Source organism: Acomys russatus, chromosome 29 (genome assembly GCF_903995435.1).
Source record: "Acomys russatus chromosome 29, mAcoRus1.1, whole genome shotgun sequence".
Lineage (NCBI taxonomy): Eukaryota > Metazoa > Chordata > Mammalia > Rodentia > Muridae > Acomys > Acomys russatus.
The window spans coordinates 40,337,386-40,359,619 of NC_067165.1; the positions used below are offsets into that span (position 1 = coordinate 40,337,386).

The following is a 22,234-nucleotide window of genomic DNA, read 5'->3' on the forward strand; positions in this document are numbered from 1 at the left end:
GTCCTGCTCTTCAGAGAGAAGTGTGCTGAGAGGTCAGAAGCAAGGGTCTGCATGACGCCTCCCTAGTGGCGGCTCTGCTCTGGTGAGTGCGCTCTTGACCAGAAACAGATTCATTCCTCACTACCCTCAGGTGGCCAGGGACTGTCCCAGAGTGAAGGTGAGCAGATGCTTTCCTGGGTGCCTGAGTGACGCTCAAACAGCCTGGCAAGACCAGTGGATGGCAGCAGGAACGAGCCCCAAGTCACTGGCATTGCAACCAAAGTAAGCAAACCTGGGGCATTCTGTGCTCTCCTGAGTCCTGTGACACTGGCAGGTGAAGGACGAGCATTATTTCCTGTGACATCCTCTGGAACCCGCGACCTGGTTTGCTAGAAGCCACAGAGACTGGGGGCAGTGAACTCTTCTCCCTAAGGGAGTATTTCCACACCATGTGGGGCGTGGATCCAATAGTGAACCACAGGGCAGTTGGGGGACACTTTCTTTTTTCGACCTTAAGTGTTTTCTGATTTGTTTGGAGTGGTGGTAGGGGCTGGTCAGTTCTGGCATACAGAAAACAGAGCCTGCCATGTTTGCTTATATGGAGACAAATATTACTAGAAATGGCCACTGGGTTCAGATGGCGACTGCCAAGTTTATGCTGGAACTACAATTCTTTGATCAGAGGGAGCTGTGCCCATGACAAGCTGCACTCAGTGCTCTCAAAGCAACAATGATCTAGTTTATCAAGAGAAAGTCAAACACTCCCACACTCCCCCTTGTGGGAAATGTGTTCATGACATCACATAATTCCAAACAGTGCCTCCAGCATTACTAGTGCTGAGGACAGAGTTGGGAAACTCCTAGACAAAAGCCTCCTTCCCACTGAGGAGAAAAGTTTACAGGACGCTCATCACCCACTGCCCAATCTACTGCAGCAGCCTGGGCCTTAAAGGGCCAGTAGCAGCCGCTGTTCCAGGCCTATCACAAAGGCCCCTCTGTATCTTCCACTCTAAAAATCAATGCTACATGCCCTGATTTGTACAGAGAATATAAATCCATTTCTGAGCTTTCCACAGTGCCTTCCCTGAATGGAAATGCAGGGATCAGCCACTAAAAAAAGAGACAGAAGGAGGGAAAAGCAAATTCTTTTCTCAGGACTGACAATACCAGATGTCTCCTCCCTCAGTCTCTAAACCACCCAAGAAAAAGCAGTATTAGCATAAACAGAGGAGAAAAAAGAGAAAGAGAAAGTACCCTGAAACCAGAGACAGACAGAGACAACAGCCAGACAGCGACCATGAAGGGGACCTGTCATTCAAAACGAAGCTGAAGAACATGGGAAAATCATTTGGAGATCTGCTGGGCCCCCTCAGGGCGTGTGTGAGTGCATATGAACATGTGTAGTGGTTTTTCCCCCTTTTGTTAGGCCACATGCTACAAGTCTCAGCACAAGAAAAAAGGAGAGGAGTACAGAACTGTGGAGAGAGGGGACAGGAGAGCTAGAGGAGTACCGGGTGACAAGGGAAAAGTAGTTAAGCCACAGGATTACAGACAAGAATAACCGTCAAGAATCACAAACAGAATGAGAGGTAACACTTTCTTTATCTGTCGAAGGTGAGCAAGGCTCAGCAGAGTCACCTAGTATTTCGGCTGGCTTGGGCATCTGCGAGAGAGTTTTGACCTATGAGAAAAATGGGAGGCATGGTTAGAAAACTGAGTGGGTTTTCATCGCTCTTCATGAGTGATGCCACAAGCCCAGGTGTCTATGCTCTGAAACAAACGTCTAGACCAGCGGTTCTCAGCCTTTAGGGATTGAATGACTCTCCCAGGGGTTGCATATCAGATATTTACATTTTGGCTCATAACAGTAGAAAAATTACAGTTATGAAGTAGCAACAAAGATATTTTTATGGGGTCACCATAACATGAAGAACTGCATTAAAGGGTGGCAGTGAGTCAGGCACACCTCTAATCCCAGCACTCGGGAAGCAGAGGCCAGCCTTGTCTACAAAGCTCATCCACGACAGCCAGGGCTGCCACACAGTGAAACCCCATCTCAAAAACAAACAAACAAACAAAAGAATGGCAGTGTTAGGAAGGAAAAAAACCACTGGGCTAGACTGTGGTCTTCTCTACTCTGGGAACTCTGTGAGATAAGCTCCTCAGCAACAGAGGGCTCAATTGTGGGAGTCCACACTCATGATCTTTCCTTTACTCAGTGCCCTGGACCTACCTGGGACCTCTTGAAAACTAAAAACGAAAGGAGATTAAGTGGTGATGGTGTGGCCAATGTCCCATAGCTGAGGACATGGACATCTCACTGGAACAAGGGGACTCGGTCTTACCATATGACATCATTATGCCTGAGCCCGGCATGGTGGCCCATGCTTTTAGTGCCAGCACTCAGGAGGCAGAGGCCAGTGGATCTCTGTGAGTTTGAGGCTAGCCTGGTCTACAGAGTGAATTCCAGGACAGTCAGAGCTGCACAGAGAAACCTTGTCTTGGGAAGGGGGGAAAAAAAAAAAAAAAGACTGTCTGGACAAGACAAAATGAAACAAAAGAGCAACATCTTACCTTATGGTGCCAGCCAGAAGTGGGTTAAAGGCATATAACCAGTCATTCATGTCTTTGTCATTGAGAGCTTGCAGAAGGACCCCACGGTGCTTTGTGCATACAGCAAAGGTATTAGGTGTCTGGAAAGAAACATTAGGTAAATGAGAAAGTTATTGTAATGAATGAACAATTGGGACCATCTTGCCATATTCACAAGGTGCACAGCACATCACACTGAAAGTTCAAGCTACTCAGATATAAAGTAGGAGCCATGCCATAGACCAGAGTTCCAAACTCAAAAGGGAAGGACACAGGTAGCAACAGAAAGCAAAGCCAGGACAGACTTACCTTCACCATGGCCTGCTGGTCCTCACTGTACTCCACCTGTGCTGTAGACAGGTTAATGATGCCACGCTCTACTGGGTCTTTGTCACTATTATAGATGAAGACATAAGGGCGGCGAACCACAACAAAATGTTTAGCCCAGTTACTGCAAAGTGGCTCCTTGAAATGCAGGTAGCCCTTCTTAGATACCACGGAGCTAAAAAGACATTACAAAAGAAGTCAGTTTGGTTTTTTGTTTGCTTTTTTCTTTGTTTCTTTCTTTCTTTCTTATGTATGTATACAATGTTGTGCCTGATAAAAGAGGGCAGCAGATCTTATTATAGATGGTCATGAGCCACCATGTGGTTGCTGGGAATTGAACTCAGGACCCCTAGAAGAGCAGTCAATTCTCCAGCCCCAAGAAGTCAGTTTCATCTGAAGCAAATGATAATTAAGAACCATTAATATATGCTTTCACTAGGCAAGTCCTCAGATGCAACAAGACAGGTAAATGATCCATTTGGCCTAGATTATCACTGGCCACAACAACATAGTGTGCCAGGCTCAGACGCCTAATGCACACAGCAAGGACAGTCAGTGTGCTCTAGGCTGGAACAGCCATGCATGGAAGAGGCAGACACAGTACTCACCCTGCCCTAACTTCTTCGATGTCTGGGACAAGGTTGAGAAACTCATTTTTTCCTGCTCGGGCCAAATAGGGTGTCTCCACAGTTGGAATGATTTGAAACTGCTCAAATTCTTGGCAGGGACTAGAGGCACGAGAGTTGGCTTCTGGGGTCCTTACAGAGGAAGAATGAGGTAAGAAGCATTTCAGTAAGCTCAAGGCACACGTGGACAAGGTTTCACCAGAACACAGTGCCCTGCCTGTGACCCAGAGGCACACACCAGCTTCAGAGTCCAGCTGAGACAAGCTGGTGTTCGAGAGGCAGATCTCAGCTCCACCTCATGTTTTCCTTGGAGAGGACACTGGGGGCCACCCACTCACAGTCTCTCCTGCTGGTCTAAGCACACGAGCATCCGCATATGAACTCTGTTCCCTTGTGACTTTCCTATCGGTCTCATGGCCAGCCCTGAGGCACTGGTTCCTCCAACTGCTCTGGCTCACCAATGCATGCCCCTTCCAACTTCATGTTACTACTCCACTGAGTTCAGGTGGTTCTATGTGTATTCACAGGTGTGGGCCATCTACTAGAGCATGGGCAGCCTACTATTGGCCATGCTCCCCTGAAAAATGACTCTCGCAGCAGCCATCAGTTGCCAATAGCTCCTCAGCTAGGAATGAGGCCTTGTGAGGCCCACTCCTACCCTTGGTAGAATTCTGACTGGCTTCATCTTATGCAGATCTCAGGCAGGCAACTGCAGCTGCTATTGAGCTCAGGAGTGCAATGGCCATGGCACATCCAGAAGACAGCATTACACAGTACTCTTCCCATTCCCCAGACAGCTGTCTCTGTATGGCCCTGGCTGTTCTGGAACTCAAACTCAGAGATCCGTTTGCTTATTTCTGTGAAATCTGAGTGCTTACTTCTGATCCATAGAGTTGCTCCTTGAGTCCACCAGAGAGGGGCATGTGGAGGAAGGAGTGAGCGTAGAGCTGCTAAAACTGGACACCGAGGGATCCCGTCCAATTGGAGAGATGTCAGACAACTAAAACAAGGACATCGCCAGTGAGAGTCAGCAGCAAAACAATGACGCTCAACAACTAGCCAGAGTGGTTGGCCAGCAGCCCCCAGGATCCACTTGTCTCTGCCTTCTCAGCACTGCATAACAGGCATGTTCCACTGACGATGCTGCTTACATGGGTGCGGGGATCTGAACTCAGGCTCTCAAGCTTGTACAGACAGCACTGGACCTCAGCCTCTGCTGTGGAGAGCAGCAGCAGCTGTCCAAGACAACCAGCACCTCATTTTTATAAAACTGACCAAAGTCTAAGAAAACAAACCGCTACATACAATTACTACTGTTTGTAGACAATGCACCAGACCCTTGGTGCTCTCCCCAGAGTTGGGAGAAGAAGAAGGGGCGAGGAGGGGGATGAGAGGGGAGAATGAGAAACTTTTTGTGTTGCTAACTCTCTGGCTATTAAACAGCCTTATGCACATAAGCATCAAGCACTTATAGCATACATGCATTGTTGTAAGCACATGGCAAAGTCCTGCTCTCAGGAAGCATACACTATTTAATAAAATGCCAGATGGCCAGGCATCGAGGCCCATGCCTTTGATCTCAGTACTTGGAAGGCAAAAACAAGCAGATCTCTATGAGTTCAAGACAACTGAACAGAAAGTTCCAGAGCAGCAAGGGCTACATAGTTAGACCATGTCTTAAAACAAAACAAAACAAAAAAAACCCAAACAAACAAACAAAAAAAGAAACAAAACCAAAAATCATTAAGTAAATAAATTAAATAAAAAGTGTTGGATAGTGGGGCCAGAATGATGCCTCAGCAGTTAAGAACTGGCTGCTCTTACAGAGGACTTGGGTTCAACTCCCAGCACCCACAAAGTGGTTCACAACTGTGACTTCAGTTCCAGGGGATCTAATGCTCTTTTGGGTCCTCCACAGGCACCAGGCACAGAGCTACATGCAAGAAAATGCTCATACATATAAAATTAAAACAATAAAAATGAAAACAAATGAAAGTTTCAGGGAGTTGCTAGCTTGTTGTGGGCACTGAGCCCATTCCCAATAAAGCAATGCTGGAGCAAAACCCAGAAGCGACGAGGGAGCCAAACATGGGACTGTGTAGAAGAAGGAATGTGAAGTGTACAAAGACCTAGGCAGACAACAGCTGGAAAGGAAACAGTCATCACTACAATGGTGTGAAGCAATGGCCTCAGTCACTGCTCACCTTACAGTCACTAATGCTGCCATGTACCTGGTTGAATTCTCGGTTGAAAGTGTGGGTAAGAAGCTGCAGGCACTGAAAATGAGAGAAAGACAGTGTGAACATAATAAAACTCCAGCGGCTAAATGAGCCCTGTATACAAGAAGGACTAACATATCTAATAGCTGTGCTACAACTCACATGTTGCCTTAGAATAACTAGCAATATACTGAGGAAAGCTATCATGCCTCTAGGTAAGGCAATAAAAAACCAAATGGATGTTCACAACCATTCTTAACACAAGCAAAGAAAATTACTACAAACATCATGTCTTAGAAGTACTTGGGAGCTGAGCATGGTGGCCCATGAGAGCACCAGAGAAACAGAGGCAGGTGGATCTCTGTGAGTTTGAGGCCAGCCTGGTCTACATAACAAGTTTCAGGACAGTAAGAACTACATAACGAGACCTATCTCAAAAGAAAATAAAAAGTTTGGGGCCGGAGTGCAACAATTAAGAGTACTGGGTGTTTTTCCAGAGGACCAGGATTTAGTTCCCAGCACCCCCATGTGGTGGCTCACAATTGTCTGTAACTCCAGTTCCAGTGAATCTGACTTCTGCAGACAGCAGGTATCATCTGCAGACACCTTATTCTGACTTCTGCAGACACCAGGCACACGCATGGTGGTGCACATACATACCTGTAAACAAGATCTCATACAGATTAAATGAATAAGTCTTTTTTTAAAAAGTGCTTAGAAATATAAGAGCAGGACCAGGCACAGAAACGTACGCCTCAAATTCCAGCACTCAGCAGACAGAGCTGGGAAGTTTGCTGCAAGTTAAAGCGCGGCCTGATCATGATAACAAGTTCCAGGTCAGCCAGGAAGTACAGGAAGACCTTGCCTCAAAAAATCCAAAAGAATGGACATTTCCTCTAATTCTCAACTCAATAAAAGACATGGAATGAGTTGGGAACATAGCTTAAATAGTAGTGACTGCCTAGAATACATGAGGATCTAAGTTCAATTCCCCACACTGGAAAATCAAAAAGCAAAAATATGAACAATTCCAGTTGGATACATTTTCCTAAACACACTAGAAGATCACTTGACTACTAAAACAAGACAAACAACCCCCATCTCAGTTTTCTATTTCCTCTGTCACCAGCTGCACGCACACTACACACCCAGGAGTCACCCTCAACAACTCTTTGCCTTCTCCCATCCATTCAGAACCCCTCTTGTCCTCTTTAAAGATGCCTCATCTTTTTTGTTGTTATTGTTTATTTTGTTTTTCCCAACAGGGTTTCTCTGTGTAGCCTTGGCTGTCCTCTTGCTTTGTAGACCAGGCTGGCCTCGAACTCACAGAGACCCGCCTGCCTCTGCCTCCCGAGTGCTGGGATTACAAGTGTTGACCACCACAGCCTTGCTAAAGCCTCATCGCTTTTAATGCTTACTGTAACAAGGAGCTCTCTCTTCCTGTCTCACAAGGCTATTCATTTTATTTCTGCTATGGAAAAACTTTACCGTCGTTATTTAATTAATGTATTTTTTTCAGCAGTTAAGGTCAAATTCATGGCCTTGCACATTGCTGAGCAAAAGTACTCTACCACTGAGCTATACACTATTAGCCCTACTAAAGAATGTTTAATCTTGTTATAAAAACACAGACACAAATACCATTTAAAATATTTATATCATCCCAGGACCCATTTCATTTCTTGTCTCTCAATGTCCTTCCAAGGCCAGTTCCCACTACCACATCTATAAGACACATCACTATGATATGCTTGTGACCCAGTCTTAAGCTTAGGGGCAACAATTAATCCTTATTATTTCTACATTTAGTGTTAGTATCAGTGTCTTCAAAGAAAACTGCAGAAAATGAAGACCAGAGAGACTATGTCAGAGCCCTGGTGGTAGAGACTAAGAAAAGAGGACACTCCACCTTTGTAGCCAGCTCTTTTTCTCGGTCTACCAGGCTTTCGATGTCTGCTGAGTCATAGCCGCTGCTCTCGCTCGGTGTGATGGCGCTTTCAAAGGTGGTGGTTGAGATCTGAGAAGAGATGCTGGTAGAGGTACTAAGGGTCCCACTGCTGAGGCTGGGGGACAATGAGTCACTCAGAGACTTGGGTATGCTGTCACCAAGTCTCTCTCGAAGCAGCAAGAAGTGGCGAGTTTTTTCCACCTGAGAATATGAACACCATTATCTAAGCTCATTGAGCGTCTTAGAATGCAGATTATGTTTTCATCACCACAGAAAACCAAAAAGCTGAGACGCCATGGAGAGAAGGAGGAGTAGGACTAGGTGGCTGCTAGCCTGCCCAAGTCCTTGCCGCGGCCCAGTCTGCCCCGATACCTCGTGCAGCAGCTCCAGCTTCTCCAGCTCCCACTGGTGCTCCAGGATGAGGCTGTCTCCACGAGGTCGCCAGCCTGCTAGGTTCTCCTCCCCCCGCACATACGCCACAGAGGTGTCCAAGACTTTTCTCCTCCGCCTCTGCATGCCTAATATAAGAGGAAACATGCTTTTTGCTTTGTTTTTTAAATCCCTCAGTGAAAAATCTAATTCCAATTTAGGTCAGAACAAATTACTAACTCGTACACATTTTTATATGGCAAACTAAATTTGGCCCTAAAATCTATGAGAGTTTATTTATTAATAAGAGCAATGCCTGGAATTGTGGCACATGTGTTCCATTCTGCCACTGAAGAGGCAGAAGCAGGTAATCGCTGCAAGTTTGAGGCTAGTATGATCTACCCACTGAGTTCCATGTCAGTCAGGGCAATACCATAAAAAATAGAAAGCTAGGCGGTGGGAGGCAGAGGCAAGCTGATCTCTCAGCTAGAGGCCAGCCTAGTCTATTACAGCCAGGGCTACACAGAGAAACCCTGTCCCAAGAACCAAAAAGGCAGACAGATATTCAGACAGAGAATCCCATGGTATTTTCCCAAATGCTTTTTTTTTAAATGCTGAGTTCAGACTTGGGCCCTTGTGCATACTAAACAAATACCTTACCATTATTAACCTGTATGTCAACCCTAAATGTGAATTTCTGGTAACTTCCCTGGTAAAGCTGATATTGTTGCTCACAAATCATCTCTGTGAAAGCAGTGTGGAAAGCAGTTGTAAGGTTTTTCTGAATAGCTAGGCATGGTGGCTCAGAACCTGTGATCTTAACAGTTGGAGGGCAAGGGGCTATGGTAAGCTGCAGACCTGAACAAAGCCCTGTCTCAAGCAAAGCTTTCTAAACCTTTTTAACTTTTATTTATTTATTTATTTTTAGTTTTTCGAGATAGGGTGTCTTTGTGTAACAGCCCTGGTTGTCCTGGAACTTGCTGGCCTTGAACTCATACAGACCCGCCTGCCTCCTGAGTGCTGGGATTAAAGATGTGTGTCACCACACCCCTGAGCTGTTCCAATTCTCTAAACAAGTTTATATTTCACATCCCAGTATATCTCATTGGACACCATTTTTATAAACACATTATACATCATAAATCAAATAAGGTATCTTAACACCACCACTACAAAACTGGCTTAAAATACTGAAAAAGAGTTTCTACTCCCAACATGAGAAAGACTCCACTTTTCTAGGATTACCCTTGAAGCCTGTGGTGTGGGAGGAGCTTACTTACCTGGGCTGCCAGTGTCTGCCATTTTGCATAAGCTCAGTTCATAGATTCCAGTAACTCGGTTGCTATTTGAAAATAAAGTAGAACACCTTCTGAGTTTCTTGTAACACAAAAATAGGAAAAACCTACATTTTTTACATAAGAATGAATGTGTTTTCTCAATGGGCTACAATTACACACCCAGATACACACTTTTTTCATTTTATGTGTGTGTGTGTAGGTTGAAGGTCAGCTTGGGGGAGCCACTTCTCACATGGGTTCTGGGACTCAGGCTTGAGGGCAGGCCCCTCTATCCATGAGCCATCTTTCTGGTTTATTTTTATCACAAACTGTTGTTTGTTTATTTACTTGTGTTCTCTCAGGAGAAGCTTGTTTTCAGTTTAATATTTTGTCCACTGTTAAATCATACTCAATATGATGAGTAGAACAGGACGTAAGAGAAGAGAAGAAAATGTCTGACTGGAATGAAATGGTCAACAAGATCTGGACTCTGCTCACAGGAGGACGCCGTCAACCTCTCACTGCACTGTAGTGATTCTTGCTTTACTATCAACCTGGGTGGTGATACTCAACTATCTGTGCTACGTATTCTCAAATGTATATTTTTATGTGCCTTAAATATATATAATAATGCTTATAATGAAAAAAAATCTCATCAATTCATTAAAAATATGAATAGTGGCGGGCAGTGGTGGCGCACGCCTTTAATCCCAGCACTCGGGAGGCAGAGCAGGTGGATCTCCATGAGTTCGAGGCCAGCCTGGACTACAGAGAGAGTTCCAGGACAGCCAGAGTTGTTATACAGAAACCCTGTCTCGAAAAACCCAAAAAAAAACCAAAAACCCAAAACCCAAAAATATGAATAGTAGTGACAATTAGTTCTTGCAAACCTGTTTTGGAAGTATTTACAGTATAGTACCCTCCTTTTATTCATCAACTCATGTTTTGGTTAACATTGTATCAAATGCCACCATAGCAGTCATCACATCCCAGGTGTCAGCTACTCAAGTGGTTTACAACAGAAGCTGGGTATCTAAGGGCTGGAGTTTCCTTCTGTTGGACTGCCCAAAGACCTGGAAACTGAACTTGTTTAAAAAACTTACGAGTCTGGTGACTTTGAGTAGCCACTACCAAAGAGGCTTCGCAGAGAACGCGGTGGTGAGATCTTGGCATCCCGGGAATAGAAGACCATGCACACGTCCTTGGTGATGACAGCCGGTTGGATGCAGTGATCCAACTGCAAACAGACAGGACAAGGGGCTGCATGATGCAGGCAGAACACAGGGACAGATTTGGAAAGCTGGTTCCAGGTGTGTAGAGAGGAAAGTTTCTGCTTTACTAGTGACTTCAAAAGCCACTCAACAGATAGTAATGCAAAGCCAGGGGCATTCATGATGAATACACTTATTTTCCTTTGAGAGAAAATGCTATCATTACATGTTATTTAAAAATAAAGAAGCCAGGGGCTGGAGAGATGGCTCAAAGGCCAAGAGCACTGGCTGTTCTTCCAAAGGTCCTGAGTTCAATTCCCAGCAACCACATGGTGGCTCACAACCATCTATAATGTGATGTAATGCATTCTTCTGGCCAGCAGGTGTACATGCAGGCAGAGCACTGTATACATAATAAATAAATAATGTATTATGTATACAGTGCTCTGCCTGCGTATACACCCACAGGCCAGAAGAGGGCACCAGACCTCATTATAGATGGCTGTAAGCCACCATGTGGTTGCTGGGAATTGAACTCAGGACCTCTAGAAGAGCAGTCAGTGCTTTTAACTGCTGAGCCATCTCTCCAGCCTCTAAATCTTAAAAAAATAAAAATAAAGAAGCCAGGTGTGGTGGTGCATGCTTTTAATCCCAGTACTCAGGAGGCAGAGGCAGGCAGCCTGGTCCATAGAGTGAGTTCCATGACAGGCAGGGCTAACAGAGAAACTCTATCTTTTGTTTTGTTTTTCAAGACAGGGTTTCTTTGTGTAGTCTTGGCTGTCCTGGAGCTGTAGACCAGGCTGTCCTTGAACTCACAGAGATCTGACTGTCTCTGCCTCCCGAATGCTGGGATTAAAGGCGTGAGCCACAACCACACAGCTGAGAAAATCTGTCTAAAAAAAATCAAAACAAATAACAACAACAACAACAGAAGAATAATAAGGTAGGAGAAGAGGAAAGTGACACACAGAGAGGTTCTCTAAGGCCACGGGGGCAGTAAGTGATAGCACAAGAGTCAGAACCAGTCAGTCATGGTGGTGCATGCTGGGAGATGGAAACGGGAGCAACATGTCATCCTTAGCTACACAGTTTTTGAGGCAAGCCTTGGGTACATGACACTCAAAACATAAAAATAAAACCAGAAGAACTCAGGCTTGTTCCAAGACCCAGAACTGCTAGTCTGCTCTGACCGGGAAAGCATGGTATCAAACTGTCTTAACTGGGTTTCTGAAGCTTAAGTAATCAGTGTTGCACTCTTGACAAAATAGAGCCCTGGAACAGAGTCTAAAACAATCCTAACAGTTAGCAAAGCAAAATCAAATAAACAATTTAAAGATATGGAGGGGGATAAGGATGAAAAAATGAGCTGAATTTTGGATGACAGCTGCCTGTCACTGCCTATTTCTAGGGCCTGCTGCAGTTATGGGTCCCTTACCTCCAGATAGGCAGATAAGGTCATGTAGATCTTTTCTCCATAGGGTGTCACTCGGTTCAGAAGGAGGGAGTTATGCAGGGAGCTGTCCCATACGGCCTCAAAACGGTAGAAGGTCCTGAGGTCAGAAAGACAATGTGTCAAGCAAAAGGAGCCAATTTGTCATCGCAGAGGGACGGCTAGAGGCAGGGATCCTAAGGAACCCCATGCCAACCACGGCCACTGTGTTCATCACACTCTCACAACAGAGGAAGCCTGATCTCCTAGAGGAAGAGGCGGGTGCCCATCCACTTGCCCCCTCCATCATCTAGGGTCACTTAGTCATGCACCTCATCCCTGCTTTTTGACAGAGATTTTGCCTATCAGGCAGAGTCAGGAGGACAGCAGAAGTTTGAGACAAATTTGGTCTAAACGCCAAGTTCCAGACTGGCCAGGGCACAGCGCAGAACTCTTTCTCAGACAAAACCAGCCCCACATAACTATGAGAGCATTCAAAAGGATGAGGAAGAACGTGGGCGGAATCGGAAAGAAAAAGTCCAAGGAGCCATCTTGTCTGTTTCAATGAGATAAGAAGGACTCAGCCAGGTGTGGTGGCGCACACCTTTAATCTCAGCACTCAGGAGGCAGAGGCCAGTGAATCTCTGAGTTCAAGGCCAGCCTGGTCTACAAAGTGAGTCCAGGACACCAAGGCTACACAGAGAAACCCTGTCTGAAAAAAACAAAATAAAACAAACAAAAACCAACCAACCAACAAAAAGTAAGGACTCAACAAGAACTAAGCTCCTGCCCTCACATCCCAAGGTCTAAACTTCACATCCCAGCTCAGGTGACTCTTAGAAACGGTTATATCTGGGATATGTAAGGTAGGAATGGGCAGACTTTAATTATGAAGAACGTTATTTCAATGAACCAACATGAGTTGATCTATCAATAGTAGGGAATAATTTAACAACACTAGAGGTAGTATTTGTCCCTTCTAAATGCAACTGAAAATCAACCTGATAGTTGATTTCATAAGCGAAATTTGGCAGACTGGTTCAATCAAGCTCAAGTATTAGTTTTTCCTATTGGCAAAACATGACCCACAGGTGACACTGGTGGGGATAGAGATCAATTCCAAGCTCTGCACCTTTTCCTTATTGGAACTATGACACCTTATGGGGGAAATGCCTCTTGTAGCCCCATCCCCCTCACAGCACTTGCTCTTAGGCAGAGCAGAGCTCACCTGTACAGAGGAGTGTGCACCCTATTTCCTGCCAATCACACTCTTCCTTACATCTTTCCAAGCAGTGACCTCACTAGCTCTGCTTTTCTAGACTTCCAATGACAACGGGCATATCTTCTCTCTAAGCACTCTCCCAAGCAGAGAGAACTTTCTGAAAGTGAATTCCCTGAGTACACCTCATCTTTCCAGTGCCCAGGTTTGAGGTGTGGCCACTCCCCTCTCTAGCTGTTCTTATCAGTGTTTTCCTAGACTGTGACTGTTTCTCACTGTCAAGGCTTTGAGGCAATGAGCGTAGGACAAGAAAGGTCTCCATACAGACTCAGAAGGCAGACAGACAGACAGACAGACAGACAACAACAATTAATTGTCATCAAGTGACCCACGTGCAACAGAACTGCCAGACAAGGGAAGCCTTTTTCCTGGCTTAGAGATTTAGCAGACAACCTTCACGTACCCAAAATCCTGTTTAAAGTTTGGTTTAAGAAAAATCTAATAATGGGATATGACATTCATACGGATCAGGCCACCCTCAAACTCAGAGACCTACCTGCCTCTGCCAGAGATGGATACAGAGAGACAGACAGGTGGGGAAGGGAGGGCTAACGTCCAGCCACGGACACAGCTTGTTGAGTCCACTAGGCAACACTATGTGACCTCCAGATCACTATGTGGATGTCATTGCTGAATGACATCCAGACTAAGATATAAACATATTGTAATCATATGTCAGCTAAGTAGGTTTGTATTACCGACTCATGGACTGTTAGCACACGATCTAAGGGCGGAGTTGTGTGAGGAGAACCCTGAGTGCTTGTGAGAAAACTCCAGGACAACAAGACAAGGATCCTGTCATCTCAGTTTCTTCAAATCATGGAACTGGTCTTGGACTGTGTTTCCCCCTCACAGGTGTGGTGGATGGGCTGAGTTTACTTCAGATCATTCAATGCAACTGGCTATTATTATTTGTCTACACCCCTCTATGGGAAAATACGCTTTTGCCATGTGTAGCTTGTCCTTGTGACTGTACACTTTACTCATGTCATTGCTCTTAAGCCTCAGAGTACAAATTGTCTGACGCTCTGAATAAGTTGGTTATTGAATGAGATTTCAGTACACCCCACTTTTGGGCTGCATTCTCCTAGGTTCCACCGCCTTTAGAGTGGTAAACAGTTATGATCACTTTCTTCAGTTTTCTTTCCTAAATAAAGTAAGAGGAATAGAAAACACTTCACTACCAGGAAGTTTTCTATCCCAAAAGGATTTTTTTTCCATTGCAAGTTTTTTTTTCTATCCTCAAAAGAAAAACCTATTAAGATATACAGATTAAAAAAAAAATGAATGTTTAAAAATGCACAAGACCAGATGTAGTGGCACACACCTTTAATCCTGACACTTGGGAAACAGAGTCAGGAGGATCTCTGAATTCAAGGCTAGCCTGGTCTATACAGTGAGATTCTGTGTAGCCAGTTTGGTCTCTGTGTGGTAGTGTGGTAGGCACAGAACAAAACAGAGAAAATAAGTGAGGTCTGCAAGGCAACAAACCTTTCAAGCTTTTGAGAGAGGTGGAGTGGAGAGACAGGGAAGGAAAAGAGGGAATGTCAGAGAACAAAGCCTGAGATTGTAAAATATTCTATTTTAGAATGTAGAAAAGTACAACTTGAAGAACCATTTAAAATTAGTAAATGGGAGCTGGATAAATAGATGGCTCAGAGGTTAAGAGCACTGGCTCCTTTTTCAGAGGTCCTGAGTTCAATTCCCAGCAACCACATTGTGGCTCACAACCATCTATAATATGATCTGATGCCCTCTTCCGGCGTGCAGGTGTACATGCAGGTAGAGCACTCATATACATAAAATAAATAAATAAAATCTTTTTAAAAAGTTAGTAAATGGAATGAGAAAATAATTTATAACAGTAAGTCATTTGAAACGTTACACATGCCACTGTTCACACATCAGAGCGAAGGTGCCAGCGGCACTCTGAAGGTTGCAAAATAAGGCCTTGCTCTGCTCTCGGTGCAGCTCAGGCTTAGCCAGGAAATAAAGCACTGAATCAAAACAGCAACAAAGCAACTCAAGACACAAAGCATTCTGGTGAACTAGAATCTCTAGGTGCAAAAAAGCAAACAGAAAGTACCTAGGAATATCCTTATCAAGAAAGAGCCTGCGAAAACAAAAAAGGCTTTCGTTAGTCCAGCAACCAAAAGACAGAGAAAGAAAGAAAAACAAACAAATATATATGGAGAAATAGAAACACGCAGAGAAAAATATTTTTAAAAGGCAAAATATGCTAACAAGCAAACGGAATTCCAGTGGACAAACATTAAACAGAGAACTCTGGGACACATTCTAATAAGGGACTTACAAGTGACATGGCTCCTTCTCTCAAGACTTTTTTTTTGTTTTTTCGAGACAGGGTTTCTCTGTGTATCCCTGGCTGTCCTGAACTCGCTTTTGTAGACCAGGCTGGCCTCGAACTCATAGCAGTTTGCCTGCCTCTGTCTCCTGAGTGCTGGGATTAAAGGCGTGCGCCACCATGCCTGGCTACATATCTGTTCTTAAATATTTTTTAAAAATGTTTGAGTGTTTTTCCTGCAGGAATGTAAGTGTACCATATGTGTCCTTGGTGGCAAAGTTGTTCAGAAGAGGGTACTGGAAGTGGAGTTACAGACACTTCTGAGTTGTTATATAGGTCTGGAACCAAATCTGGGTCCTCATGATAAGCAACCAGTGCTTTAACTGCTGAGCATCCCTTGAGCCCTCTTGAATGTCTTTATGCCAGCTGTGTTTATTATTCTAATCATTTAAAGTTAATTAAACACTAGGCCTATTGATCAAATATAAAGGTAAAAAGAACTTTCTGTGAAGACCAATTTAAACGCTTTTTCCTAATGTGAAAGTTCTGAGTTGTTTAGAAATAGAGGTTAATTTTAAGTGAGATTTTTCTTTGGAGACAGACTTTCACTGTGTGGCCCACAACAATCCTCTAACCCTCTTCCATTCAGCTTCTAGTTCTTGTCACCCCAACTAGAGACCACGGGATATATTACGAGTGTGGTTTTTACAGGAAAGACAATTAGAATTCCAACGAGTGACTTCATAGTTAAAGAAAACGCTTTAGCCTACAGTGAGAGCTTGGCGAATGAAATGCGTGCACACAGAGCCTCATTAGTACAGGCTGTGAGATGACCCAGCAGACACCGTGCGGCAGCTGCACCATGTCTGGCCCCAGCAAGCAATCCTTGACTTTCATATGTCACACCTCACACACACACACACAAGTTCAAGATGTGCACCTTTCATTCTTGACTGCAGCCAACTTACTTGATTAACTAACTAATAACTAATAACTTCTATTACACTAGATCTGATCAAGCCCAATTCTCTTCATAAAGCATTTGATCTGAGGCTGGCTCGGGTCAGAGGGCTTTTCAAGGTTACTTGGGTGTAAGCACGTCCAGCACAATCAAGGTTTCAACAGGAGTGACACCTGAACACTGGCAGGAGAGAGTCACACGGTTTCTCTGCTGATTTCAGAGACATGGTGCTTATGGTCTACCTGGAAGAGGTGATGCTACCTTCTCCCCAAACATAACAGCCCTTCACACTTGCCCCCTTTCCACAGGCCATGCCAACTCTCCTTATATGCAGAAAAGCAAGCACAAATTTGTTTGTTTTCTTTTCCTATGCAAAACTGCAATATAAGAAAAAAAAAATTAATCCTGGCCCAAACCTTTTCATTCTGTTTCTGCCTACTGTCTTACCCCTACCCCTTTCCCAACACACACATAAACAAACTTCCCGAGGCATAAAGCAGCACAGAGAAATAATTCCATAATGCGAAGGCAGTGTCGCGGCCCACACTGGACACGCATGAGCTCTTGGTTCCCAGCCCTGCCGACTTCAGGAGGTGGATTCTCTGAGACAATAGCCTAACCTTTCTCCTGGCCCAGGTAGGTGAGAGACCCTGGGAGTTTAACTCCAGGCTAACATGGAAAGGCTGGCTATGTACTTTTCTGCAATGCCAGTCACACCTGAGTATAAAAGGAAATTTACAGAGAATCTAGTTTAAAGTAAAAAAATAAAATCCATTATTGATAGGATCCAATATTATAAATAATAGTTCATATTAAATTATCAACTTTAGGACTAAGAGGTGGTTGCATACACCTTTGCTCCCAGTATTCAGGCGGCAGAGGCAGGTGGATCTCTGAGTTTGAGGCCAGCCTGGTCTATAGAGCAAGTTCCAGGATAGCCAGGAATATATAGAGAAATGCTGTCTCAAAAATTACAAACAAACAAACAAATGCAAATAAATAATCAGCTGTATACACAAAAGAAAATAAGGAAACAAAAACTGAACACAAGGCCCCATTTTTCCCTGGGGCACATCTCTATGTTCTTTAGGAGCAGAAACTTCTTTCTTCCCAGCAACCGTTTCATTGGCAAACATTTAGTCTTAGCAATAACGAATCTGTCTATTTAAGCGCGTGGGTAGCATTTTGAGTTTTCTTTTCTTTTTTCATTACATTGTGCTGCATTTACTTAAACAGTACTCCTGAAAGAACATTCCCATTGTCTATGGGTAAATGAACACATAGACACATCTCCAGTTCTTTTCCTTTCTTTTTAGGCAGCAGGGTTGGCTAAAGTAGAAACACATTTTTATCTTAAGGTTTATTTTTTACTATTTTAATTATGTGTTTGTTTGTATTTGGGCATGTGTGTATTAGTACAAGTGACCACAGAAGCCAGAGGCACTGGATCTCTCTGGAGCTGGAATTACAGGCTGTTCCTAGTCATGTGATATAGATGCTGGGAACAGAATTTGGGTCCTCTACAAGAGCAGTAAGCACTCTTAAGCACTGAGTCATCTTTCCAGCTCTGAAAACAGTTTGCTGGCTCCCGCCCCAGGTTTCTCTTAGTCCTGGCTGCCCTGGAGCCTGCTATGTAGACCAGGCTAGCCTTGAACTCCAGTCTCTATTTCCCACCATTGGAATGAAAGCTGTGTACCACCACCCAATGGTCAGTCTTCAGCACTATATCTTACTGGAGAAAGAAGCGTGTGTGCACTCTTTCTTACACACACACACACACACACACACACACACACACTTTCGACCTCTGAAATTTTAGTGCTTAGAGATCATTTGGGTAAGTGCTAGAATCTTTGAAGTAAAAAGGGAATCTCTTTCTTCAACTGTACCAGGAGTCATTAGAAATAGGGACTCTAATGTGAGTCCGTCAAACAACCCAGGCTGACACTTCTGTGACCAAGGGTATCCTACCTGCTGGAGTTGTGGGAAGACTTCAGGGACTTAGCGGAGATGATGTTTAGGGAAAGGATAGCATCAACTGCAGCTTCATCTACCTCAGGTTTATTCCTAATCCGACCTAAAAGAAGGGATAAATAAACCAGAAGATGAGCACATTAAAAACAAGACATAAGTTTGTCAAGTCAAAATGTCTGGTGGCACAAACTGATAATCTTAGCTACTTAGCAATAGGATCACAAGTTCAAGGTCAGGACTGGAGAGATGGTGCAGAGGTTAAGAGTGCTGACTGCTCCTCTAAAGGTCATGAGTTCATGCCCCACAACTACATGGTGGCTCACAACCATCTAAAATGTGATCTGATGCTCTCTTCTGGACTGCAGGTGTATGTGCAGGCAGAGCACTGTATACATAGTAATAAATAAATAAGTAAATAAATAAATCTTTTAGTGTGTGGGGGGGGTTGTTTTTTCTTTTTTTAAGATTTTATTTACTTACTTTACGTATGAGTGTTCTATCTGCATATACAGCTGTGTGCCAGAAAAGGGTATAAGATCCCAGTATAGATGATTGTGAGCCATCATGTGGTTTCTGGGAATTGAACTCAGGACCTCTGGAAGAGCAGACAGTGCCCTTAACCATTGAGCCATCGCTACAGCCCAGTGTGTGTGTGTGTGTTCTTTTTGAGATATGGTTTCTCTGTGTAGCCTTGGCTATCCTGGACTCACTCTGTAGACCAGGCTGGCCTTGAACTCAGAGATCCACCTGTCTTTGCCTCCCGAGTGCTGGGATTACAAGCATGCACCACCACCACCTGGCTAAATAAATTAATCTTAGAGAGAAAAAAGTTCGAGGCCAGCTTGGGCAACTTGGTGTCATTCTGTCTTTAAAAAAAAAGTATAAGGGCAGGAGAGATGGCACAGAGGTTAAGAGCACTGTCTATTCTTCCAAAGGTCCTGAGTTCAATTCCCAGCAACCACATAGTGACTCATAACCATCTACAATGAGATCTGCTGCTCTCTTCTGGAGTGCAGGCATACATATAGGCAGAATACTGTATAAATAATAAATAAATCTTTTTAAAAAAGTATAACGGAGACATGCAGGACTCTATGGTCAATCTTCAGTACTATATTTTAGTGGAGGAGGGAGCATGTGTGCACTGTCTTACACAGACACAGACACACACAGACACACACACTTTCAACCTCCGTAACTTTAGGTGGTGCTTAGAGATCATTTGGGTAAGTGCAGGATCCTGCATTGTTTTCTAAGGTTGTCTCATTTGCTTTCCTGCACTAGGATGGAAGCCAGGGCTCTGCACATGTTAGGTAAGGACTCTACCACTGCGCCACAGCATGGATTCATCTGATTATCTCACACCTAACTAACTGCACATTCAGAATGAGCAAAGATGTCTTAATGATCTCAAAACCTCTAGTTCAGATCCATACTCATAGTTAATAGTTGGATGGCATGGTAACAGGAACAGGAAAAAGGAGTCGTTCCCCCCGCCCCCCGCACCCCTCTCTCTCTGTACTAGGGGTCCCCCCGCCCCCTGCACCCCTCTCTCTGTACTAGGGGTCCCCCCGCCCCCCACGCCCCTCTCTCTGTACTAGGGGTCCCCCCGCCCCCCGCGCCCCTCTCTCTGTACTAGGGGTCCCCCCGCCCCCCGCGCCCCTCTCTCTGTACTAGGGGTCCCCCCGCCCCCCGCGCCCCTCTCTTTGTACTAGGGGTCCCCTCGCCCCCCGCGCCCCTCGCGCTGTACTAGGGGTCCGACTCAGAACCTTGTATCTACTCCGTAGTCATTCTACTCCTGAGCCACAACCCCGGCACTCAAGAGAGCTTCAAACATGTCGGGGTGGTGGCAGCGCACGCCTTCAGGTCCAGCCCTGGAAGGCAGAGACAGGCGCATCTACGTGAGTTTGAGGTCAGCCTGGTCTACAAAGAGAGTTCACAGAGAAAGACGCAGCTTTAAACTCAAGGCCTCTATTTTCCTCATTCTGGGCTCTCTGGTTTTCCATGCCTCTCCTGCACTCACACAGAATGACGGCTAAAATGCCGGGCCGCCCTCAGCTGACGGAGTGTACTCACCTACCACCAGTTCGCGAACGTCTTTCCAGTGGAGCTCACTGCCCTTCTCGTGGATAATAGTCACCGTGATCCGCCGCTGGATGCCCTAGGTAATGGAACAAGATTACAATTTAGAGGAGTGCGCTGGGAACTTAACAAGGCCTGGTTTTACGAGATGCCTTGTAGGACACTGTGTTTCACATCTGTAATCACAGCATGAAGCTAGAGGCAAGAGGAATTAATACATCCTGGGAGAGAGACAGAGAAGCAAAGAGAGGTGGGGGGGGTGGAGGTGGGACAGACGGATAGATATACACATAGAAGTGGGAGAGGCAGAGACAGACCAACAGACTGATTGATTGCAACCCTATAATATGCTCTATGGTATGGCACTCCATGCAACATGGTTACCTGGACAAGAAGTACTTTTGAGCATTTGGCTGAATTAAAAAAAAAAAAAAAAAAAAAAAAAAAAAAAGACAGGATCTTGTTCTGTAGCTCAAACTGGCCACGAATTTACTAAGAAGCCCAAAGACTAATCTTGAATCCATAATCCTCCTGCATCTGCCTCCTGAATGCTGCAATTATAAAAGTCTAGTAACACACTGGGATTTGCATATTAATTTATAAAATAAATAAGTGTACATTTAAGAAATGTATTTTAATCCACTCAAACTTTCATTCATCTACTCTCATGAGGAACTTCTGGCTGATCTTGGTGGCACATGCCTATAGTCCTAGAACTCAGAAGATTGAGGCAGGAGGATCTCTTAAAATCAAGGACCTGTGCTACACAACAAGACTGTTACAAGCTGGGCGGTGGTGGCATATAACTTTTATCCCAGTACTTGGGAGGCAGAAGCAGGTTGATCTCTGTGAGCTCAAGGCCAGCCTGGTCGACAAAACCAAAAAGAAAAAAGAAAAAGACTCTGTTACAAAAAATAGTGTTTTAAGGACATAGCTCAGTGGTAGAGTACTTGCCTAGTATGCAAAGGGCTCCAGATTCGTTGTTTATTTGTTTTGTTTTTCGAGACAGGGTCTCTCTCTGTAGCTTTGGCTGTCCTGGACTCGCTTTGTAGACCAAGTTGGCCTTTAACTCACAGAGATCCACCTGCCTCTGCCTCTCTGAGTGCTGGGATTACAGGTGTGCACTACTGCACCTGACTAGGGCTACAGATTTAATGGCCTGTACAGCCAAAACCAACACAAGAGAAGAAAAAGCACCCAGGAGGCCAGCTGGAGGACAGAGAAAGAATCTGTCTCAAACAAATTAATAAGACAAAAGGAATACTGGCAATGAGACACAAAGCTTATAAACATTATGGAAAGTAAATAAAATTGTATGAAAGTGACACAAGTGGTAGTAGTTGATCCTGATTTTTTTCATACACTGACGCAATGTTTTTACCTCAGTCTCCCCACCACCTCCCTCCCACTCATGCATGCTTCCACCTCGTCCTCTTCCCATCCTCTTCCTTTCTTGTCAATACACACCATCCCGTTAGTGCTGAACACGTGTGTGGGTGTGGATGTGGGGCCATCTGCTGGGACATGGACAACCTACCTTTGTTGATGTCCTTAAAGGAGAGTGACTTCTGCAGTGGCTCTGTCAAGGATGAGGCCTCCCCTAGACCCTTTCCCCTTTGTTCTTTTTTGTGTGTATGTGTGACAGAGTTTCTCTGT

The 22,234-nt window shown here is 44.6% G+C and overlaps 1 protein-coding gene across 1 annotated transcript in view; it reads right to left on the reverse strand.

Moving 5' to 3' along the window:
* Window positions 1–1,382: 1,382 nt before the first annotated feature.
* Window positions 1,383–22,234, reverse strand: part of Kif1b (kinesin family member 1B) — a 133,037-nt gene continuing 112,185 nt past the window's right edge. Inside the window, exons 37-49 of the mRNA XM_051172190.1 lie at window positions 20,573–20,657; window positions 18,494–18,599; window positions 11,984–12,098; window positions 10,441–10,574; window positions 9,341–9,402; window positions 8,064–8,209; window positions 7,653–7,892; window positions 5,729–5,800; window positions 4,403–4,524; window positions 3,507–3,656; window positions 2,881–3,073; window positions 2,554–2,672; window positions 1,383–1,660 (exon numbers count right to left, since the gene is read on the reverse strand). Of these exons, the coding sequence (XP_051028147.1) occupies window positions 1,618–1,660; window positions 2,554–2,672; window positions 2,881–3,073; window positions 3,507–3,656; window positions 4,403–4,524; window positions 5,729–5,800; window positions 7,653–7,892; window positions 8,064–8,209; window positions 9,341–9,402; window positions 10,441–10,574; window positions 11,984–12,098; window positions 18,494–18,599; window positions 20,573–20,657 (1,587 nt within the window). The 3' untranslated portion in view covers window positions 1,383–1,617. The remainder of the gene's footprint in view (window positions 1,661–2,553; window positions 2,673–2,880; window positions 3,074–3,506; window positions 3,657–4,402; window positions 4,525–5,728; window positions 5,801–7,652; window positions 7,893–8,063; window positions 8,210–9,340; window positions 9,403–10,440; window positions 10,575–11,983; window positions 12,099–18,493; window positions 18,600–20,572; window positions 20,658–22,234) is intronic.